The sequence below is a fragment of the Ipomoea triloba genome, chromosome 3, assembly GCF_003576645.1.
Source record: "Ipomoea triloba cultivar NCNSP0323 chromosome 3, ASM357664v1".
Taxonomy (NCBI): Eukaryota; Viridiplantae; Streptophyta; class Magnoliopsida; order Solanales; family Convolvulaceae; genus Ipomoea; species Ipomoea triloba.
In genome coordinates this window covers 16,723,482-16,741,968 of record NC_044918.1, presented here as the reverse complement: position 1 = coordinate 16,741,968, position 18,487 = coordinate 16,723,482, and the positions used below count along the sequence as shown (strand labels likewise).

Below are 18,487 nucleotides of genomic sequence, written 5' to 3'. Positions count from 1 at the left end.
GCAACCACATATTGGACAATTGAGAATATCACAAAATTGAAATATTAGCTCCCAGTAAACACTGCTTCCATCATACAAGCAATAAAAGACAAAACATAACCAAAAATAACAAGCTTAGGTTAAAAAGGTAACATTTCAGTTACAAACCTCAAAATGCAAAATCTTCTAAATTGATCCCCACTTATAAGATACACAGATGGATTACATTGCTTCATAATTTTAGACAATAGAGTTGGTTGCTACACTAAGGGGAACTGCAGAAAAGAAGAAAAGCAGAAAGCAGGAAGAGACTAGTTTTTTGACCTTGTAGTGACAAAACTTTGTTACAGGAGATCAGCAACATTTGCTGGCAGCTCCTCGACCATCACGTTGTAGAACTTCTGGATGTCAAAAAGCATCCTCTCATCGTCCTTTGTTACAAAGTTGATTGCCACACCTTTCCTCCCAAACCTTCCACTACGACCAATACGATGCAGGTAGTTCTCGGGTTGAGTAGGGAGATCATAGTTAATGACGAGGGATACTTGTTGAACATCAATTCCTCTGGCCAACAGATCAGTGGTGATGAGAACACGGGAGGACCCAGAACGGAATTCACGCATAATAATGTCCCTTGTGTTCTGGTCCATGTCACCATGGGTGGCTGACACTGTATGGTCTCGGCCTCTCATCTTGTCAGTTAGCCAGTCAACCTTACGACGGGTATTCACGAAAATCACACTCTGTGTAATGGCAAGGGTTTCGTACAAATCACAAAGTGTCTCAAGCTTCCACTCTTCTTTGTCGACATTGACATAGAACTGCTTAATACCCTCTAGTGTCAGCTCATCACGCTTCACAAGAATTCTCACAGGTTTGTTCATGAATTTCCTTGTTATCTCAAGTGCCTCAGGAGGCATGGTAGCTGAGAAGACACCAACCTGAATTTTTGGAGGCAGAAGCTGGAAAATATCATAAATCTGCACAAAAACAATATTGTTGTTAGAACAATGGCAAATATAAATTAATGCACGGTCGTTCTGTTAAAATCTTCCAACTAAATGCTAAGTGACCGTTTGAGATGAGTATCATACTATCATCATATGCACATGTGAAATATAAAGATGAGTACCATCATACATAGATAATTCAAGCGCTAGATAGAGAACCATCAGTCAAGAAAGACAAGAGAAGAAGAAGATAGACCTGATCCTTGAATCCTCTTGACAGCATTTCATCTGCCTCATCCAATACAAACATCTTAATGTAATCGGGACGAAGAGACTGCCTACGCAACATGTCAAAGACACGCCCAGGAGTTCCGACAACTACATGAACTCCACTGGAAAGAATGCGTTGGTCCTCACGGACACTGGTTCCTCCAACACAAGCATGTACCTTGACACCAAGATAGTCTCCGAGTGCCCGCATAACCTTCTCAATCTGCTGCGCAAGTTCACGAGTAGGTGCCAAGACCAGAGCTTGGCATTCCACTGTTTCATAGTCGAGCTGTTGAAGAACACCCGAGCAGAAAGTAGCAGTCTTCCCAGTTCCAGACTGGGCCTGCTGAATTACATCGAGACCTTTGCAGAATGGAACAATACCTCTTTGCTGAATTGCTGAGGGCTTTTCAAAACCTATATTTTAAGAATACAAGTAGCACTATATCATGCAATCATTTAGGGTTGGAACACAGAGAAAACATTCACCATGTATGCCATATATAAACTTCACTAAAAACACTATCTAACAAACCATATTCAGGAATGCAAAATTCAGTGTAAATACTAGTAATAATAGAGAGTTAAAGAACAGGCTGAAAATATATCTACCATATGCATAAATTCCCCTGAGAAGGTTCTCCTTTAAACCCATGGCATCAAAACTGTCATGAACTTCTTCATAAGAGGTGAAGAACTCTTGCCCCCCTTCAACGGTAAGCCTACAGACACATAAACAATGAATAACAAATTGGATAAAAGAACCATCTAGTAAAAGGTAACAACTGAGAATAGTACTTACAACTCCTGCATTTTGGCATCATATTGACGAGCATCAAACTGGGATCCCTCTGGTGCTGCACCTGCCATAACTGAAAAAACATTGAAAACACTATCAGGATAGAAAGAAAAAACCACGCCGGCAAGCACCTAGACAGAATAACTATTTTATGTATAGATGAAGCACTACAGCAAAATACAAAATACATATTATCAAGGAATGTTCATGGGCAAACAAACAAGAAATACCAGCTACACATTGCTATGTAACATTTACACCTCTGGTTTCTTTTTTATACTTGCAGATAATGATTGTAACTGTAAATTTCCAACTCAAATGAATATCTAAAACTTCATCAACCATAAGCTTAACAAAAGTTTTTTACCTTTGCTTGCAATATCATTCAAGAAAATTAATATTTTACCTAACCGAAACCATCTTAACTAATCAACAAAAAGCTTGATTGTTTAATATAATCTCCAAATATATTAATATTTTCCATTCTAAGCGCGAAAAAACACAGAAGATAAGCATCAAATAACAGGTTAAAATCACTAAAAAGGAAGAAAAACCGAAATTGAAAGACATCCAAAAAGACAAATGAGCAAAACAGAAGCTGATTCAGAAAGGAAGAACAAGTATGCGTACATATACTGTAAGTACGTGTATGATTGGATACAGAAACACAAATAAAATTTTTTTAAAAATTTTAAAAAAAAATAAAAAAGATAGTGGTTACCTGAAGACGAAGTGAAATGGAGTGATGAGGGAGAAAGTGAAAGAGCGAAAGAAGTGTGATGAGAGAGAAATTAGGGTTTTCCCAAACTCCTCGGATCTAAGCCTTGGAGTTGAGGAAGAAGAGAGTGAGGCGCGAGAGAAAACTACGGTAAGGGTTCCACGAAGCGAAATCGTCTCCCTACTTACTGCTTTCTCGATTTTACCCCCCCGGGCTCGACTACCCTATGTGCTCGCCCACACTACTACCGCTGCTTCTAAATTAAAATTATATTTTTAACCTTTTACGATATAATATCTGTTCAAACATATTTTTTTCACTAAGATTCAAACTTGAAAATCACGTATTACTTAACTATACGATCTTTGACAATCAAAATTTTATCTATGAATTTACTACATGCTCATGAAAAAATAAATTATGCCTAGCGAAAAAACTTACCTCCAAGAGAGATACACTGAAGAAGAGTTTGGTTGCTCAAATTAAAAAGTGACGTGACAAATTCTTGATTTCTTGAACCAAGAGAGTTACAACAAAATTTTTCTGAAGGTTTGAGAGTATTTCAATCTCTTTATATAGAGTTTAGATTTCAATCCTTGTCATGGTTGATGTATGATTGATATTCTTAATTCTTGTAAGACAAGAAACCAAGGTCCTAGTGGATCAGAATAATTAAATTCTTGCACTTTCTTAATTTCTAAGATTTCTCAATTCCTCAAGTAATGTTCAAAATTAACTATTTTAATTTTAGTATACAATTTGGAAACTAAATCTAAATCCAACAAAATAAAATAAATACAAATTAGTATGCCAATAAATAGCCAATATTTCCGGCATAATACTAATATATGTATACATATAATGCTATTAACTAGATAACCCAAACATAAATAAATGTTATAACTATAAATTAAAGTTCAATACATGCTCTAACATGACGAATAATGTTTTATGTTCCAACTTCCACCCAACAATGCACTATGTAAATCAAGTTATTATATAATTTTTAAAGATAATAACAAAATTAGTTGGTTTTGGTGAAGAGTAAGGCAGATGAAGAAGGAGATGAAGAGAGTTGAGTGAGAAGATAATACAATTGAGTTGAGTGAGAAGATAGTACAATTATAATTTCGCGTGTATTTCGATGACATATTTGAGCTTTATTCCTTATTCTTAATATTTTTTTTTCTAAAAATAAATAAATAAATGGGTTCACTAAAAATAATTGAAACATAGGAGGCAATTTAAAGAATGATAAAAATACAGGGAAATAACTGCAAATAACAAACTACAAAAATCGCCCGTCAACTAAAACCCTAATGTCCGGCGTACACTTCACGCCTCACTCACTCACAGTTCAGAGCTTCAGAATGCAAATGTAAGTATGATTATATCCCGACGTTTTTTGTTAAATCTTGCTCTTAATCTCTGTCGTTTCTTGTAATATGAAGGATTAAAATTTGTTTTTTTGCTTAATTTCATCTTCCAAAATCAAGATTCGATGTCATTTGTTGATCATGAATGTTAAGTAGCTTGAATTTAGATCTTTACTTGTTCCTCTAATTTTCTCTAGCGGACAGTTAATAGGTGAAAATTTGATAATTCAGGTTTATAGTTTAGAGATTGAGAAGAAGTTCAGAATTTTCTTGGCTAGCTTGAAATGGCTGATAAGGGGACTGGTTCTGGATCCGATAAGGGAAACCCTAATGGGGATTCTAATGAAAACCCAGTTTCGGACTATAGAAACACTCTTGAAAATCTAGTTCAGCAGTTTCAGAACTCGAACCCCATGGGGCAACAGCACAAATTTTGGGAAACCCAACCAGTTGGGCAATTTAAGGATGTAGGGAATGCCAGTGTGCCTGAGGGTTCTATTGAGGAGCCTACACCAATCTCTGAGGTCAAACAAGAGCCGTATAATCTTCCGAGTTCGTATGAGTGGACAGTGTGTGATATGAACTTGGATGAGGTCTGTGCTGAGGTCTATACTTTACTGACTAATAACTATGTCGAGGATGATGATCACATGTTCAGGTTTAATTACTCAAAGGAGTTTCTTCGATGGGCTTTGTGCTCTCCCGGGTTTTTTAGTAATTGGCATATTGGAGTTCGAGTGAAGGGATCTGGGAAGTTAGTTGCTTTTATCAGTGGCATTCCTGTGAAAATGAGGGTTCGTGATCAGGTTTTTAAGATGGCTGAGGTTAACTTTTTGTGCGTCCACAAAAAACTTAGATCGAAGAGACTTGCTCCCGTGATGATTAAAGAAGTGACTAGGAGGATTCACTTGGAGAACATATGGCATGCTGCTTATACTGCCGGAGTGCTTCTTCCAACGCCAATGTCTACTTGTCAGTATTGGCATAGAACTTTGAATCCAAAGAAGCTAATTGATGTTGGGTTTTCCCGATTGGGCGATAGGATGACGATGAGCAGGGCGATTAAACTCTACAAGTTGCCAACCTCGACAGCGAGCTCTGGTCTGAGAAAAATGGAGCGTCGTGATGTCCCTGCCATTGCACTGCTTCTTAGGAACTACTTGAGCCGATATGATGTGGCTCCAGATTTTGACGAGGAGGAGGTGGAGCACTGGTTGCTTCCTCGGGACAACGTGGTTGATTGTTATTTGGTGGAGAGCCCAGAGACGCATGAGGTCACTGATTTTTTCAGCTTCTACACCCTTCCTTCATCCATTCTCCACAACCCAAATTACTCTACTTTGAGAGCAGCTTATACCTTCTATTATGTCTCAACCAAGACTCCATTGCTGCAACTGATTAACGATGCACTTATCATAGCAAAGCTAAATGATTACGATGTGTTTAATGCTTTGGATGTCATGGAGAATGAGGCTTTTCTGAAGGAACTGAAATTTGGACCGGGTGATGGGCAGTTGTTCTATTATCTGTACAACTATCGGTTTAGACAGGCACTTAAACCTTCTGAACTCGGTCTCGTGCTTCTATAGGCGACACATGATTTCTATCAAGATTCCATTTTTGAGAAACCTATCCTTTCACCCTAATGTTATTTGTTGGGCTGCAATCTTTCCACTTCAATTCTACCTGTGCTTAGCCCTTGGCCTATCGGGAGATTTTGCAGTCAGCATGACTTTACATTTCGTTAAATGCTGAGCCGAAATACTTTCCAGAATACAGAGCTCAGTCTAGGTGCTCCAGAGTATTATGTAATCATCGCATTTTGTTATCCTTTTTACGTTTTAAATACTGTGATGTTGGATAGCCTGTTTTTAGCACTGCATATCTGCAACACTGAAATCTTGCTGCTTTTAGAGCTTTATACCAAATGCTGGCATGTTATCTTTGATTTGTTCTGATTGCACCATGCAATGCTGTTTAAGTGGTTTCCAATTTTCTTGCATCTTTTTTGTTTGAGTGTTGAGGGAAACTCGCGGCCCTATCTGTGAGAGTATGCACTGGGTAAGTTCCCATCTTATAATCCTAGCTGGCAAAACCGTAAAGGACCTCAAGAAAGTAAACCAACCTAAGTTGTCCCGTATCCTCAATCATCCTTTACCATGTTCTATTTTTCTGTTTATGCACCCTAAGATGTTGCCTTTTCCATTGGATACACTAAACAAATGATGCATTCTTGTGGGATGAATGTATATTTGCTTATATATGTCTCTTCAAACATAAGAATTATTTTGTTACATTTGTGCATGATTTTCAATTTTTGTCAATTTAGTCCTTGTGCACGATTTTCAATTTTTGTCAATTTAGTCCTTGTTCAAAACTATGTTCAAGACAATATGGCTTTGAATTGAAAATGTGATGCATTTTAATTGTTCTCTACTAGAGATTTGGCCATAAGGACTAAACGTGATGCATTTTATCTGTTTCATGGCACAATCTCAAGATCACAGAATTGAATTAACGTGACTTTTGCAAAATGCCCAGAATCTTACTTAATCCTTCCTCTTTCCCACTGCATCATTCAGAAATTGGAGTGATATTGTACTTATCTTCTCGTTATTAAGCATCATTCATGGGATGATTACAATATACTTTCATAATTTTCTATTAGTAGCTAGCACATGTTTATCATTTGGATAAATTCATTCTCATTCCCACCATTTAATATTTAAACACATGTCAACATACTATACTAATATTCACATCTTCGGATGAGACTAATTCAACCGAACTTCACTCAAGCCCCTTCCATATGACTCAGCGCTTTTTGTTTTTATTTCTTTTTTCTTTTCATGCTTTTATTAAGTTGAAAGTATGAATATGACATGTTTTCATCTTCTAGCTTGTCGTTTAATAAAGAGATCAGTGAACCTGTTAACTCATACACTAGCCAAACCGACCTTCCTTCAAGTAAGAGTAAATTTTGCAAGCATTGGAGTCAAATTTGCATTACTTAGCCTTACAATGGTGGAGATATCAAATATTATATGCCCCTCAAAAAAAAAAAAATCAACTACAATGATTCCATCATATTGTTTATCGACTTCCAATTTTATCAAACAATATCATTAACTATCAAATTTATACATATTTTAGTTATTTGATAGACTAACATAGATAAAAATTTAGACAAACCAATATAATAAATGGACTATTGCAGTAATTTATCCTTCTGAATGGTTAATTGAGGATAATATGAAAAGTAACCAATAAGTTGACAGGGAAACAAATTCACCACTTTTTGGGCATCTATATTCTATCATTCTATAAAGCATCATCCAACAAAACAACATTACATCGTACAAACCAAACACCAAATGGGCCAAGGTATTATCCCACAAATTATAAAACCAAGGTAAAACAAGTTCATTTTTAATATATTACATGTTTATTTTTAATTGGCTCACTATATTTTGAAACAAATTCATTATTAATATACTGAAGGTTCATTTTTAATGTATTGCAAGTTAGAATGTATATATAACATACTAAAAATGAAATTGTACCATGTATCTATCTTGCTATGGTATATGGTATATTGGTATAAGCATTGTTTTCAATTACATATCATGAGTATTATAGCATAGCATAGCACAGCATCAAGTGTATAGTAGATTTGTTCTGTAAAAGTTGCATATAAAGGGATGCACTTTTGGCTTACAATAGACTTGTGGACTCTGAATATTCCTAATGATGTATACACAGCTTCCTACTGTTGATTAATATGAGAATGAAGATTCTACCATGGCGTTGAAGTTAAACCTGGGTAAATTCTAGCGCATTGGCATCTGGATCTCGTGTAAAAAGCGCTGGCCTCCCGGAGCGACTGAGGGTGTAGGGAATACCTGAAAGAAAGACGGGAAGTGTGAAGGAGATGATACTAATCCAGTTAAACGAGAACTCATAAGATGGATCGTCTCAGTGAATGCGATAGGAAAGCAAAACTACCAGCTTTGTCGAGAATAACTTTGAGCTTAGAAACGTCCCTGATTGCTATGCAAGCATGACGATCCCTGCCTCCATGTTCCGGTCGACCAGTCAATGGATCGGGATTTGGAAGCTCCATCAGGTGTATCATCTCGGAACCAACCCACAACCAAGCACCTCTATAGGGTAACTTGTCGTGTGGCCTCGCCTCATTTATCTCAAGACCTAATGATTAGCGTATAGTTAGTCCGAGTATATACATGATTTGTAAAAATATAAACTCAAGACTACGGTTCAACTCACCAAGAATGTTCTGGTAAAAGTCCAATGACCTCTCGAGATTTTCACATAGGATTCCAACATGGTGCATACTGACAACTCCATAATCTGCATTAATTCAGATGCACATTTTCAGTTGAGAAGTAAAGATACTGTCAAGATTAAATGTCTCTGCCATGATGAATTAAATGCCAACTATACCATCAAGATTCTAGAACAGTAAAATGTGTTAAGATAAACGAGAACAAGAACCAGAAAAAATATGATGAACAATAAAATGTCCAAATAACTCAAAACAGGTTTTGTGAAAGTTGGAGATGGAAGAGAAGATCACCATTCTTATCATCGACGCCAACACTAACAGAATCATCAGCAAGTATATCGGCTTCTGCAGATGACTTGGCTTTCATCAATAAAGAATTTCCACGCCTTCCGCCTGCTGGGGAAACAAGCTGAAAAGTCCTTATCTGAACCATATGTGTGGATGAAGCTCTAAAGCTTCCAACATTTAGCTGAGGACAGCGAAAATTTGCAAGAGATCCCAGTGTGAGGAAAATAAAAAGGAATATCATGATATAAAAACAGTCAAAAGCAAAAACATATACAACAATGTTCTTGCTTTACTCAAACAGTCAAACATCACACTGGTTTCATGAAAACCATAAATGAGCTACCTGTTTGCCAAAATCTAATTTGTGTAACAAGAACAATCTATTTTTCTTTTCCTTTTACTCCTTTCTTTTTGTTGATGACAAATATAAAATTACTCAGTAAATGTGTATCCTCACTAATTGATTAAGCTTTTGATTGAGAATTTGATATCAAACGCATATTTCAATGTGGTCTTTGAGCGGGAAAGATTCAAATCCACACATTGGCCGCAATCAAAATATACTTCTATATCATTAGATATGAGTGTTACTCTACAATAAATAAAACAGTATATAGCTCATAGCTCATAGCTCAGCTCCTGAACAACTTGTTTCTTTTCGTATATCTATCGTACTTCCACATTATCTCATTCAGCAGTTCAGACACTCTTCCATACACAAATATCAGAAAAATGGAACTCTTGATTATCAGCAAATGCAAGACTTTCACCTCCATATGAAATTAATTTTGAAAATATTATTCTCTCATTCTATGCACTGCCTCTAATTATAACAATTCCTGACAACGAAGACAACCAATCTCCATTTCAGGTACTGGTTAGCGATTGTGCAAGAACAGACCAAAAATTTCAACGTTTTCCCCTCTCCTCTACGAATTCAAAAATTGAACTGGACAGTCCAAGATTGCTAGTGTAAGTAAAACATCTATAAGCACAGATGAGAGCAATCGAACATCAAAAATACATACACAGATAAGCAAGAATATGTAGAAGCCCACGCACAGAATATGATCTTAGGTTATCATATAACGATTTTTACCTTATTGGGTGAAGTGAGAGACGGGTTTAACAGAGAAGCCATGGAAGATCAGCTCAGTCTTCTGAAATTCGATTCTATTTCTGAAATTTTGTTTCGGGTTTAAGAAAATGTTCGGCTGTCGCTCACCACCTGTGAGGCTCACGTTTCTCGGCCCAGGAACACCACCGGTTTCTTTTTCCACTGTTTCTATTTGAAGACAAAACAAAATTAACAAAATAATTAATTTGTCTGCTAAAACCAATCTTTATATCGTGGACCCATTGTGGACCCTGGTCCGAAACGACGTCGTTTTGATGTAAGTGAACGCGGACTCAGACACGAATGACACAATGGAATTCATTATCTATAATACACACAATCATTATCTATAATACACAGAACGTTTGCCTAGAATATACAGAATGTTTGGCCGGAATACACAGAATATTGACACAAAATACACAGAACTCATCCTCCTAACATTCGAATGCACAAACACATCACAACATGTGTTACTAACATGAATACACATAACAGTTACCTATAATACACATAATGATTGCCTGGAATACACATAACGATTACCTATAATACACATAACTCATTTTGGTATGGCCGTACGGGGTGCACAATGCATTGTGCACCGTGGTCCACGATATAAATTGCCGCCAAAACCTTGTAGTCTAGTGTCACCCGATTTACACCCCCACATGAAAACTTCAGTAGGTTGAGAAAGTAGCTATGAACAGATACTACATTGTAACAGAATCAGTAGTACTCAAAAAATAATTAATTAGCGAAATTACTGATTTAGTTTTTGACTATCTTTTTACTAATTAAATCTCCTAACTTTCCTGTTCCCTCTGTAGTCGGGATAAAATCGTGAAATAAGGTTCATCTCTCTTAGTGGCCCGTTCGGGGTAATCATCCCAAGCACTCAAAGTCGGTTTCGATCTCAAGGTAAGACGAAGAGTACGTATATGCTGATTAGTCACATGCTCGATCTTTGCATTGAGATTAGGCTGGTCATGCATAAGGTCATTTCAGGTCAGACTGATACCTCGTGGTGACTTAGTCGGGTACCGAGCAAGTATGTGGTACGTATACTTGAGCAATATTCTCTATCAGTACTTTTTTTATGACAAGAGAAATCGTTAGTCATTATTCAAAAGTATGCATTGAATAAACCATGCTCATGTATAATAATACGCCAAATCATATAAGAATGGTAAAGTGCATTGACCAACAAACTTATTACTTTACTCTTTTTAGTTTTTTTATGATTGCATTTGTTTTATAACAAATTTACTACCTAACTATGACTAAAAGTAACAAAATTTTAAATGCCAAGTATTAAATCTAATTGATTCCGAGATTGAAAACTAAAATAGAAAAAAAGACAGTTGTCAATGGATTAAAATTGATCAACTTTACTTTTGTAATTAAACAAATCAAAACCTTGTAAAAGAGTCAAGTACTCCGTATATGATATGTTTGAGAATGAATTAATCAAGCTCTACATTTATTTCAATTATTCAATTTTCACATTTTGCATTATTCGCTTATTATTTTTAAAATTTACAAAGTAAATATACTTTATTTTCATTTATTTTCTTTCTTGTGCTTTTCACTTAAAAAAAATTATTTAAACAAACACAAAGTTTCATATATACTTATTGAATACACCTTAATATTGTATCAAATTTATTTAAATTAAAGAAAAGTACGCCATTAATTCCATATAAAAATGTGTCACTAGTGTACTTTATAGTTAATAAAATTATATTTCCTTTTTTAGATGGAAAATGAGGGCGCCATTTCATAAGAAATCAATGAGTCATATCGAGAATCACACGCTGGTTGACTTAACTAACTCTATTGCCTCACACTATTGACGACGACCAAAGAGAAACAAAGCACACCATGAAATTAATTTTATCTAAGTTGATGACATTACTAAATTATATTTAAATTTAAAATTTTAAAAAATACATAAACGAGTCAAAAAGTTCATTACACCCGCCATAGTATTTCTCGCTTCTAGAAAACCTCATATAATTAAATACACATTTTTAAAAAATTTAAAATATAATTTTATTGAATACTTAATTGAATTTGTTATGATAATAATATTTTATACAATTATGTATATCGTATGTAATTATACATTTATGTTTGACTATATCAAAATCAAAATTAAAATCGATATCGATATCAATATCAATAGTATTTGATATATTTAAATATGTATTTTGTTCAGATATTATTGATATCGTATCAATAATAAAGTACATATTTTATATGTGGGATGTTTCCAAAAAAAAAATAAAATTATATGTGGGATAAGAAGGGGGGCAAATTTTGTGTAATTGTAACGAAAGGAGAATAAAAGAATCTGTTGAGTTGAGGTGAAGCTTTTTTGGCGAGTTAAAGATTTGATGAAGAAACTTCTACGGTATTACAAGATTTCCCAAATATGACCACCTTGTACCGCGTAAAACATTCTTCCTTAACTCATTATCTTAAAACAGTCCAACTCACCGTCCAAGAATCTTCCTCTCACTCACCTTTCGACCGCGTCCCAATCACATCACCAGCGTTATCTCTGTCCGTGTCTTCATACGTACGCTTCTCATGCCTTATATATAGTCAAAGCCTCCATTTTTCAGAGCTCAGAGTTCTTCTGTGTTCACATGCGATTTCTTTCGTTTCATTTCATCGCTTCTTTGAATACTCCGATTCCGATTTAATGGAAATTTCTTCGATTCCGTTTCCCTGCTCAGACGACGGTTCCTGGCCGAATCTGTTGAGTTTTTTCCAGGATTTTGATTTTGCTCCCCAGCCGGTTAAGAAGCAGAGAACGGATGATAATAATTCTTACTATGATCATTCCGATTCGTCGGTGGAGGAGATTCTGAATAAGTTTCTTCCGGCGGATAGGGAGCCCCCGATGACGGCGACGCCGCCGCCGCAGGCGGCGGCGGCGGAGGAGAAGGGGAATGGGAAGCGCGGTCGGGAGTCTGTGGATGTTGTTAGTACGTCGGAGGATTCTTACGCCGCCGGCGGAGGAGGAGGAGGGGGAGGGGGAGGGGGGCAGCATCAGCGGCGGTTATGGGTGAAGAACCGATCGAAGGCGTGGTGGGAGCAGTGTAACGGCCCGGATTTTCCGGAGGAGGAGTTTAAGAAGGCGTTTCGGATGAGCAAAGCGACGTTCGATATGATCTGCGAGGAGTTGGAATCTGTGGTTACGAAGAAGGACACGATGCTCCGGCAAGCGATTCCGGTGCGGCAGAGGGTGGCGGTCTGCATTTGGCGCCTCGCAACCGGTGAACCTCTCCGAGAAGTATCGAAGCGGTTCGGATTAGGGATCTCCACGTGTCACAAGCTCGTCCTCGAGGTCTCCACCGCCATCCGAGGAGTCCTCATGCCCAAATTCCTCCAATGGCCAGACGACTCCAAAATGAACCAAACCAAACGCGCCTTCCAACTCCTCTCCGGAATCCCCAACCTCGGCGGCGCAATGTACACCACTCACATCCCGATCATCGCGCCGAAAGCCTCGGTCGCCGCCTACTTCAACAAACGCCACACCGAGCGCAACCAGAAGACCTCCTACTCCGTCACGCTCCAAGGCGTCGTCGACTCCAACGGCGTCTTCACCGACGTCTGCATCGGCTGGCCTGGATCCATGTCCGACGACAAAGTTCTAGAAAAATCCGCGCTCTTCCAGCGCTCAAATCGCGGCCTACTCAAGGACACCTGTGTAGCCGGAAATTCCGGATATCCGTTAACAGACTGGACTCTTGTTCCGTACACGCACCAAAATCTGACGTGGACACAGCACGCCTTCAACGAGAAAGTCGGCGAGGTGGAGAAGGTGGCCAAGGAGGCGTTTATGCGGCTCAAGGCGCGGTGGAGCTGCCTCCAGAAGAGGACGGAGGTGAAGCTGCAGGACTTGCCGGTGGTGCTCGGCGCCTGCTGCGTTTTGCATAACATTTGCGAAATGCGAGGGGAGGAATTGGAGCCGGCGTTAAGGTTTGATCTCTTCGACGACGAAATGTCGCCGGAGAATCCAGTCCGGTCGGCCACCGCAGTGCAGGCTAGAGATCAAATTGCTCACAAGCTCTTGCACCAACATCACGCCGGCACCAAGTTTCTATAGAATCAACCAAAAAAAAAAATAACACAAGTACTGTAATAGTTGTTAGAATTTACAATACAATTTTGTGTTTTTTTTTTTAATCTATAAAGGCCAATACTGTAATTTACTTATGTGCATCGGAGAGCCATGTACTCATGTTACAGAATTAATAAATAGTTAATACAGGTTTATTTCTCAGATCCAAGTTAATCAGCTTTTCTCTTGTTAGATTTATGGATATATTCTATATTCGAACAATAATAATGATTAATTTCGAGTATAATATGTCTTTTAATTAATATTTATAGTTTATTCACTATTAAACTGGGTCAATAGTTGTTAGAATTTACAATACAATTTTGTGTTTTCCCCAACAAAGGGCAATATTGTAATTACAATACCTGTATTGTAAGTCATGTCACAAAAAATAACAAATTAATATAGGTTTATCTATGTACTTCAAGGTTAATATATTTTCCTGTTGTTAAATTCATGGATACATTTGTAAATTTTGAATGACATTTCTTAGAGTATCTCTGATATTTTTGTGAGTTTTTGTTTTTTTTTTTTGTTTTTTTGTTTTTTGATTTGACTTGGATGAGAAGATAGAAACAAGTGAGATAGTATTATTTTGTACTTTTCTATCATTTTGGAAAAAGAAAGAAAGAAAGAAGAAAAAAAGGGAGCTGGTGCGAACCAAAAAAATCTTCTTAGTATCAGACAAAATAAAATTACTTAGGGTGTATTCAATCATGACTTTCATAGAATTTTAAAGACTTTTATAAATTTTAAAAGTTTGGAGGTATTCAATTCAAACTTTTAGAGAGTATTTAAAAGTTATGCGGTATTCGATCAAGATTTTTAAAGAGTTTTTAAAAGTCATGTGGTATTCAATTAAAACTTTTAAAGAATCTTTAAAAGTCACGTGGTATTCAAAAAGTTATGAATTTGTAAGGACTTTTTAATTTTAGAACTTCTATAGACTTTTATATATTTTTCCTTTTCAGATATAAATAGTTGAAATCCAACCCCCAACCTCAAGATTTCAAAATTTTCTTTCTACCAACACTCAAGGTTTTTTTTTCTCTCTCTCTCTATTTAAACTCTATTTTTTCTCCTTATTTAAAATTTTAAACTTTATAAACCTTATACCTAAATTCAATAAATTATTTTTTCTTCATTATCCTGTATTTTCTACATACCTAAACTCTACCAATTTTTTCTCTCTCCTAAACTTTACAATCTTCCTCTAAAAATTCAAAATAATATTATTTTTATTTCATTGTTGCTTGTATGTTTTTATTTTTTTTTCTATGAACTTTTTATCCCTAGCTTCTAAACTTTTTCTCCTAAATACATGAACAGAGTAAATTTTTTTTATCTATCACCGTCAATTTTACTATATGTTTCATAATATTCATATGTTTATTCGTAATATATTTGTTCTTTTTTCTTTTTAATAACGTGCTATTACGAATAGTGAACTATTGTTCGCAATAGCAATTTGAGGCTAGAAAGAGAATCACCTTGTTGTTGTTAGCAGTCCCATATTGTTATTGCAAATAATAGCTCTTTGCTTGATACCTAGCAGTATATCAAATATAATTATTATATATATTATTATTTTTTTATTTTATGCAACTAGTAATTATTATTTTTTAAATAATAATTTCTCAAGAAAAAGTAATTATATTTTTAAATATTTTATTTGAACAATTCTATAACTATAAATTTTAGTGTTTAATATTGTTATGAATTGCTTATGAAAGTTTGTAAGGATATATTTAATTTAGAATTTTAATGACTTTTGCATACTTTTTAAAATAAAAAAGTTGATAAAAGTTTATGCAAGTTTTTTATACAGACTTTTATAGAGTCTTACAAAGTTTTAAAAAGTTTTGAACGTATCTATGAAAGTCAATAAAAATTTATTAAAATCTACCATTTTAAAAGTTTTTAAAAATCTACAAAAGTCATGATTGAATACACCCCCTTAGTGATTAGCTTGATTGTGAAATCTTTGGTTATGACTAACTTGACTATGACACCTAATACATTTTATCTTATTTTATTTTAATGTTACAAAATAATTAATAATTTTGGTATGTATGGTCAACTCTCTTCAGCTCAATCTAAAAATTTTATACCACATACTCAGTTGATGAAAAAGGTCATGAAATAACATTTTTTCATGACGTGAAATGACATAAATCTTTGTGCTCAAATGACATGTAGTGGCTCTCCCATACGAGAAGTCATTAGTTAGTGTTATTTCGGTGTGTATGTAGCTAAGCTAGTTTATGGGTGGAATTTTGGGCCCAACTTAAGTACCACCCCATAATCTTCTGAGCCTTTTTCCACCCCACTCCGACCTCGCTCTCAGAAAGCATGAAATGATATAGCACTCAAGCCAAACATTTAACCTCATCACAAAAACTAGCTTATGAGTGGAAGTTTGGCCCCAACTTAAGTACGTACCACTTCACAATCTCTTATGGAACCGATGTGAGATCGTATCACCGACCTATATTTTGTTGACCCAACATAGTGTAACTCACCTGGGCCAAATTATTTCGTTTTGATAATTCTAAATTCAACATAAAAATTCGAAATCTATTTATTTTTATTTTTCAATAATTAAAATAATAAATTGAAACTGTTAAGTTCAATTTCAATCTGTTGTGTGACTTTTGTGTCTATTTTTCTACAAAATCCAATCAATTATTAGAGTCTTGTAAAGAAAAAAGAAGACATAATTAATTATTCAATTATCCTTTGATTACTGACTGAAATCTATGGATTCGATCTGCAAGTGGGAAAATGCTTTTGTGTTTCTTAGAAGTTACTCCGCAGAAGAGTAACAGTAGAAGATGATACAATCCTCATTACCTGTCATGATGGCATCACGATGACGCACGCATCTTAACAATTATTTCCAAATAATCCCAACAACGTAAATAGTCAAAAGATGTTACGTGTACTCGTTAATTGGTCAGTTGACAGAGACTGGCATTCAAAGTGGACGCCGTTTTATGAACAGTAACCGGTCAAAGGTTGACTGCCACAAGCATCTCGTACTTTTAACTTTCACATGAAGAGGAAAGTGATGCTTCTTGTTAATTAAGGTTGACCCAACACTTGTACCATATTTTTATTGTTTTTTTTAAACAAAAAAATTATTTGAAGGTGTGTATTAAGTAAATCAGACTAATTTATAAAGTCAACAATCAGACCAATATAATATCTCAAAATATTTGTATCATAGTGTTCGTAACAAAGTCGATTTTATATAATAAGAATTGAGTTTTATGGTTGTTAGAGCATCTCAATAGGAGATTTTGGCTGGTTTTTTAAGGTTCCAATGTTTATGTGAAGGAAAGAGGGAGATAACGAGAAGAAAACAAGATGTTACAGTAAGACTCAACTTTTTTTTTCTTCCAAAAGTGCGTCTCACCAAAACAAACAGACAGTGTTGCTCATTCGCGTGAGCAACACTGAGGTGCCCAATTGGGCGTGTTAATTTATTATTATTATTATTATTTTTTGCATTTCAGATTTGTTTCTTTTACTTTTTCCCTTCCCTCCCATCTATTTATTTATTTTTTATATAGTCACACATGTAAAAACTCATCAAGAACTACAACTATTGGAGATGCTTTTAGTAAAACAAAGTTATTAATGTATTGGTGAAATGACGCAGAGTCATAGCGAGTTTGGTTGGAAAGAGTGAATTAAGGAGAAAGAGATTGTAATTCCGTAGGAGAAGATTAAAGTGAGAATTTAAATTATATTGTTTAATAAACACGAATAGAAAAGTGCTCTTGTTTTTCCCAAAAAAAAAAAAGAAAAAGAAAAGTGCTCTTGTATAATAATAATAATAATCTATACTATTAATAAAAACAATATCCTCAGTTTTAACTTCCCGCCCAAAACAGACCTATAATATTATGGTTTGCATAATATTATAAAATATGGTAATACAGTTCCTATCCCTAATACAATTGTAAATTAAAATAGAATTCCTAATAAAATATATTCTTTCCTACGTTCGTATTCGTAATACAATTCTAGACTAGAATTACTAATAGTAATAATTCAGTATATATATTTCTCTGCAATGCAATCTATACTATCTATACTATTAATAAAAACAATATCCTCAGTTTTAACTTCTCGCCCAAAACATACCTATAATATTATGGTTTACGTAATATTATAAAATATGGTAATATAGTTCCTATCCCTAATACAATTGTAAATTAAAATAGAATTCCTAATAAAATATAATATTCCCTACGTTCATATTCGTAATACAATTCTAGACTAGAATTACTAATGATAATAATTCAGTATATATATTTCTCTGCAATGCAATCTATACTATTAATAAAAACAATATCCTCAGTTTTAACTTCCCGCCAAAACAGACCTATAATATTATGGTTTGCGTAATATTGTAAAATATGGTAATACAATTCCTACCCCTAATACAATTGTAAACTAAAATAGAATTCCTAATAAAATATATTCTTCCCTACGTTCCTATTCCTAATACAATTCTAGACTAGAATTACTAATGGTA

At 35.2% G+C, this 18,487-nt stretch overlaps 4 protein-coding genes across 5 annotated transcripts; 2 read left to right on the top strand and 2 right to left on the bottom strand.

The window, feature by feature from the left end:
* Positions 1–84: 84 nt before the first annotated feature.
* LOC116013482 (eukaryotic initiation factor 4A-6-like) lies at positions 85–3,235 on the bottom strand. 2 transcript variants are annotated; one of them, XM_031253264.1, is made up of 5 exons: positions 3,158–3,235; positions 2,002–2,071; positions 1,812–1,921; positions 1,186–1,616; positions 85–959 (listed from the first exon to the last, which is right to left on the bottom strand). In XM_031253264.1, exons 2-5 carry the CDS (start codon positions 2,067–2,069, stop codon positions 324–326), a joined length of 1,245 nt encoding a protein of 414 aa, XP_031109124.1. In that variant the 5' UTR covers positions 2,070–2,071; positions 3,158–3,235; the 3' UTR covers positions 85–323. The 2 variants fall into 2 exon arrangements, with proteins under 2 accessions (XP_031109124.1, XP_031109123.1); XM_031253263.1 differs by lacking the exon at positions 3,158–3,235 and adding an exon at positions 2,720–2,890.
* A 779-nt stretch (positions 3,236–4,014) lies between these two features.
* On the top strand, positions 4,015–6,042 carry LOC116014241 (glycylpeptide N-tetradecanoyltransferase 1-like). The gene is made up of 2 exons (XM_031254258.1): positions 4,015–4,094; positions 4,324–6,042. The coding sequence occupies exon 2, from the start codon at positions 4,377–4,379 to the stop codon at positions 5,679–5,681; it is 1,305 nt and encodes a 434-aa protein (XP_031110118.1). The 5' UTR covers positions 4,015–4,094; positions 4,324–4,376; the 3' UTR covers positions 5,682–6,042.
* A 1,619-nt stretch (positions 6,043–7,661) lies between these two features.
* Positions 7,662–9,940, bottom strand: LOC116012099. The gene is made up of 5 exons (XM_031251567.1): positions 9,786–9,940; positions 8,690–8,867; positions 8,380–8,463; positions 8,098–8,301; positions 7,662–7,994 (listed from the first exon to the last, which is right to left on the bottom strand). The coding sequence occupies exons 1-5, from the start codon at positions 9,825–9,827 to the stop codon at positions 7,906–7,908; spliced, it is 597 nt and encodes a 198-aa protein (XP_031107427.1). The 5' UTR covers positions 9,828–9,940; the 3' UTR covers positions 7,662–7,905.
* Positions 9,941–12,428: 2,488 nt separating this feature from the next.
* LOC116014420 (protein ALP1-like) lies at positions 12,429–14,105 on the top strand. The gene has a single exon (XM_031254475.1). It carries the CDS (start codon positions 12,514–12,516, stop codon positions 13,924–13,926), a length of 1,413 nt encoding a protein of 470 aa, XP_031110335.1. The 5' UTR covers positions 12,429–12,513; the 3' UTR covers positions 13,927–14,105.
* Positions 14,106–18,487: the final 4,382 nt, after the last annotated feature.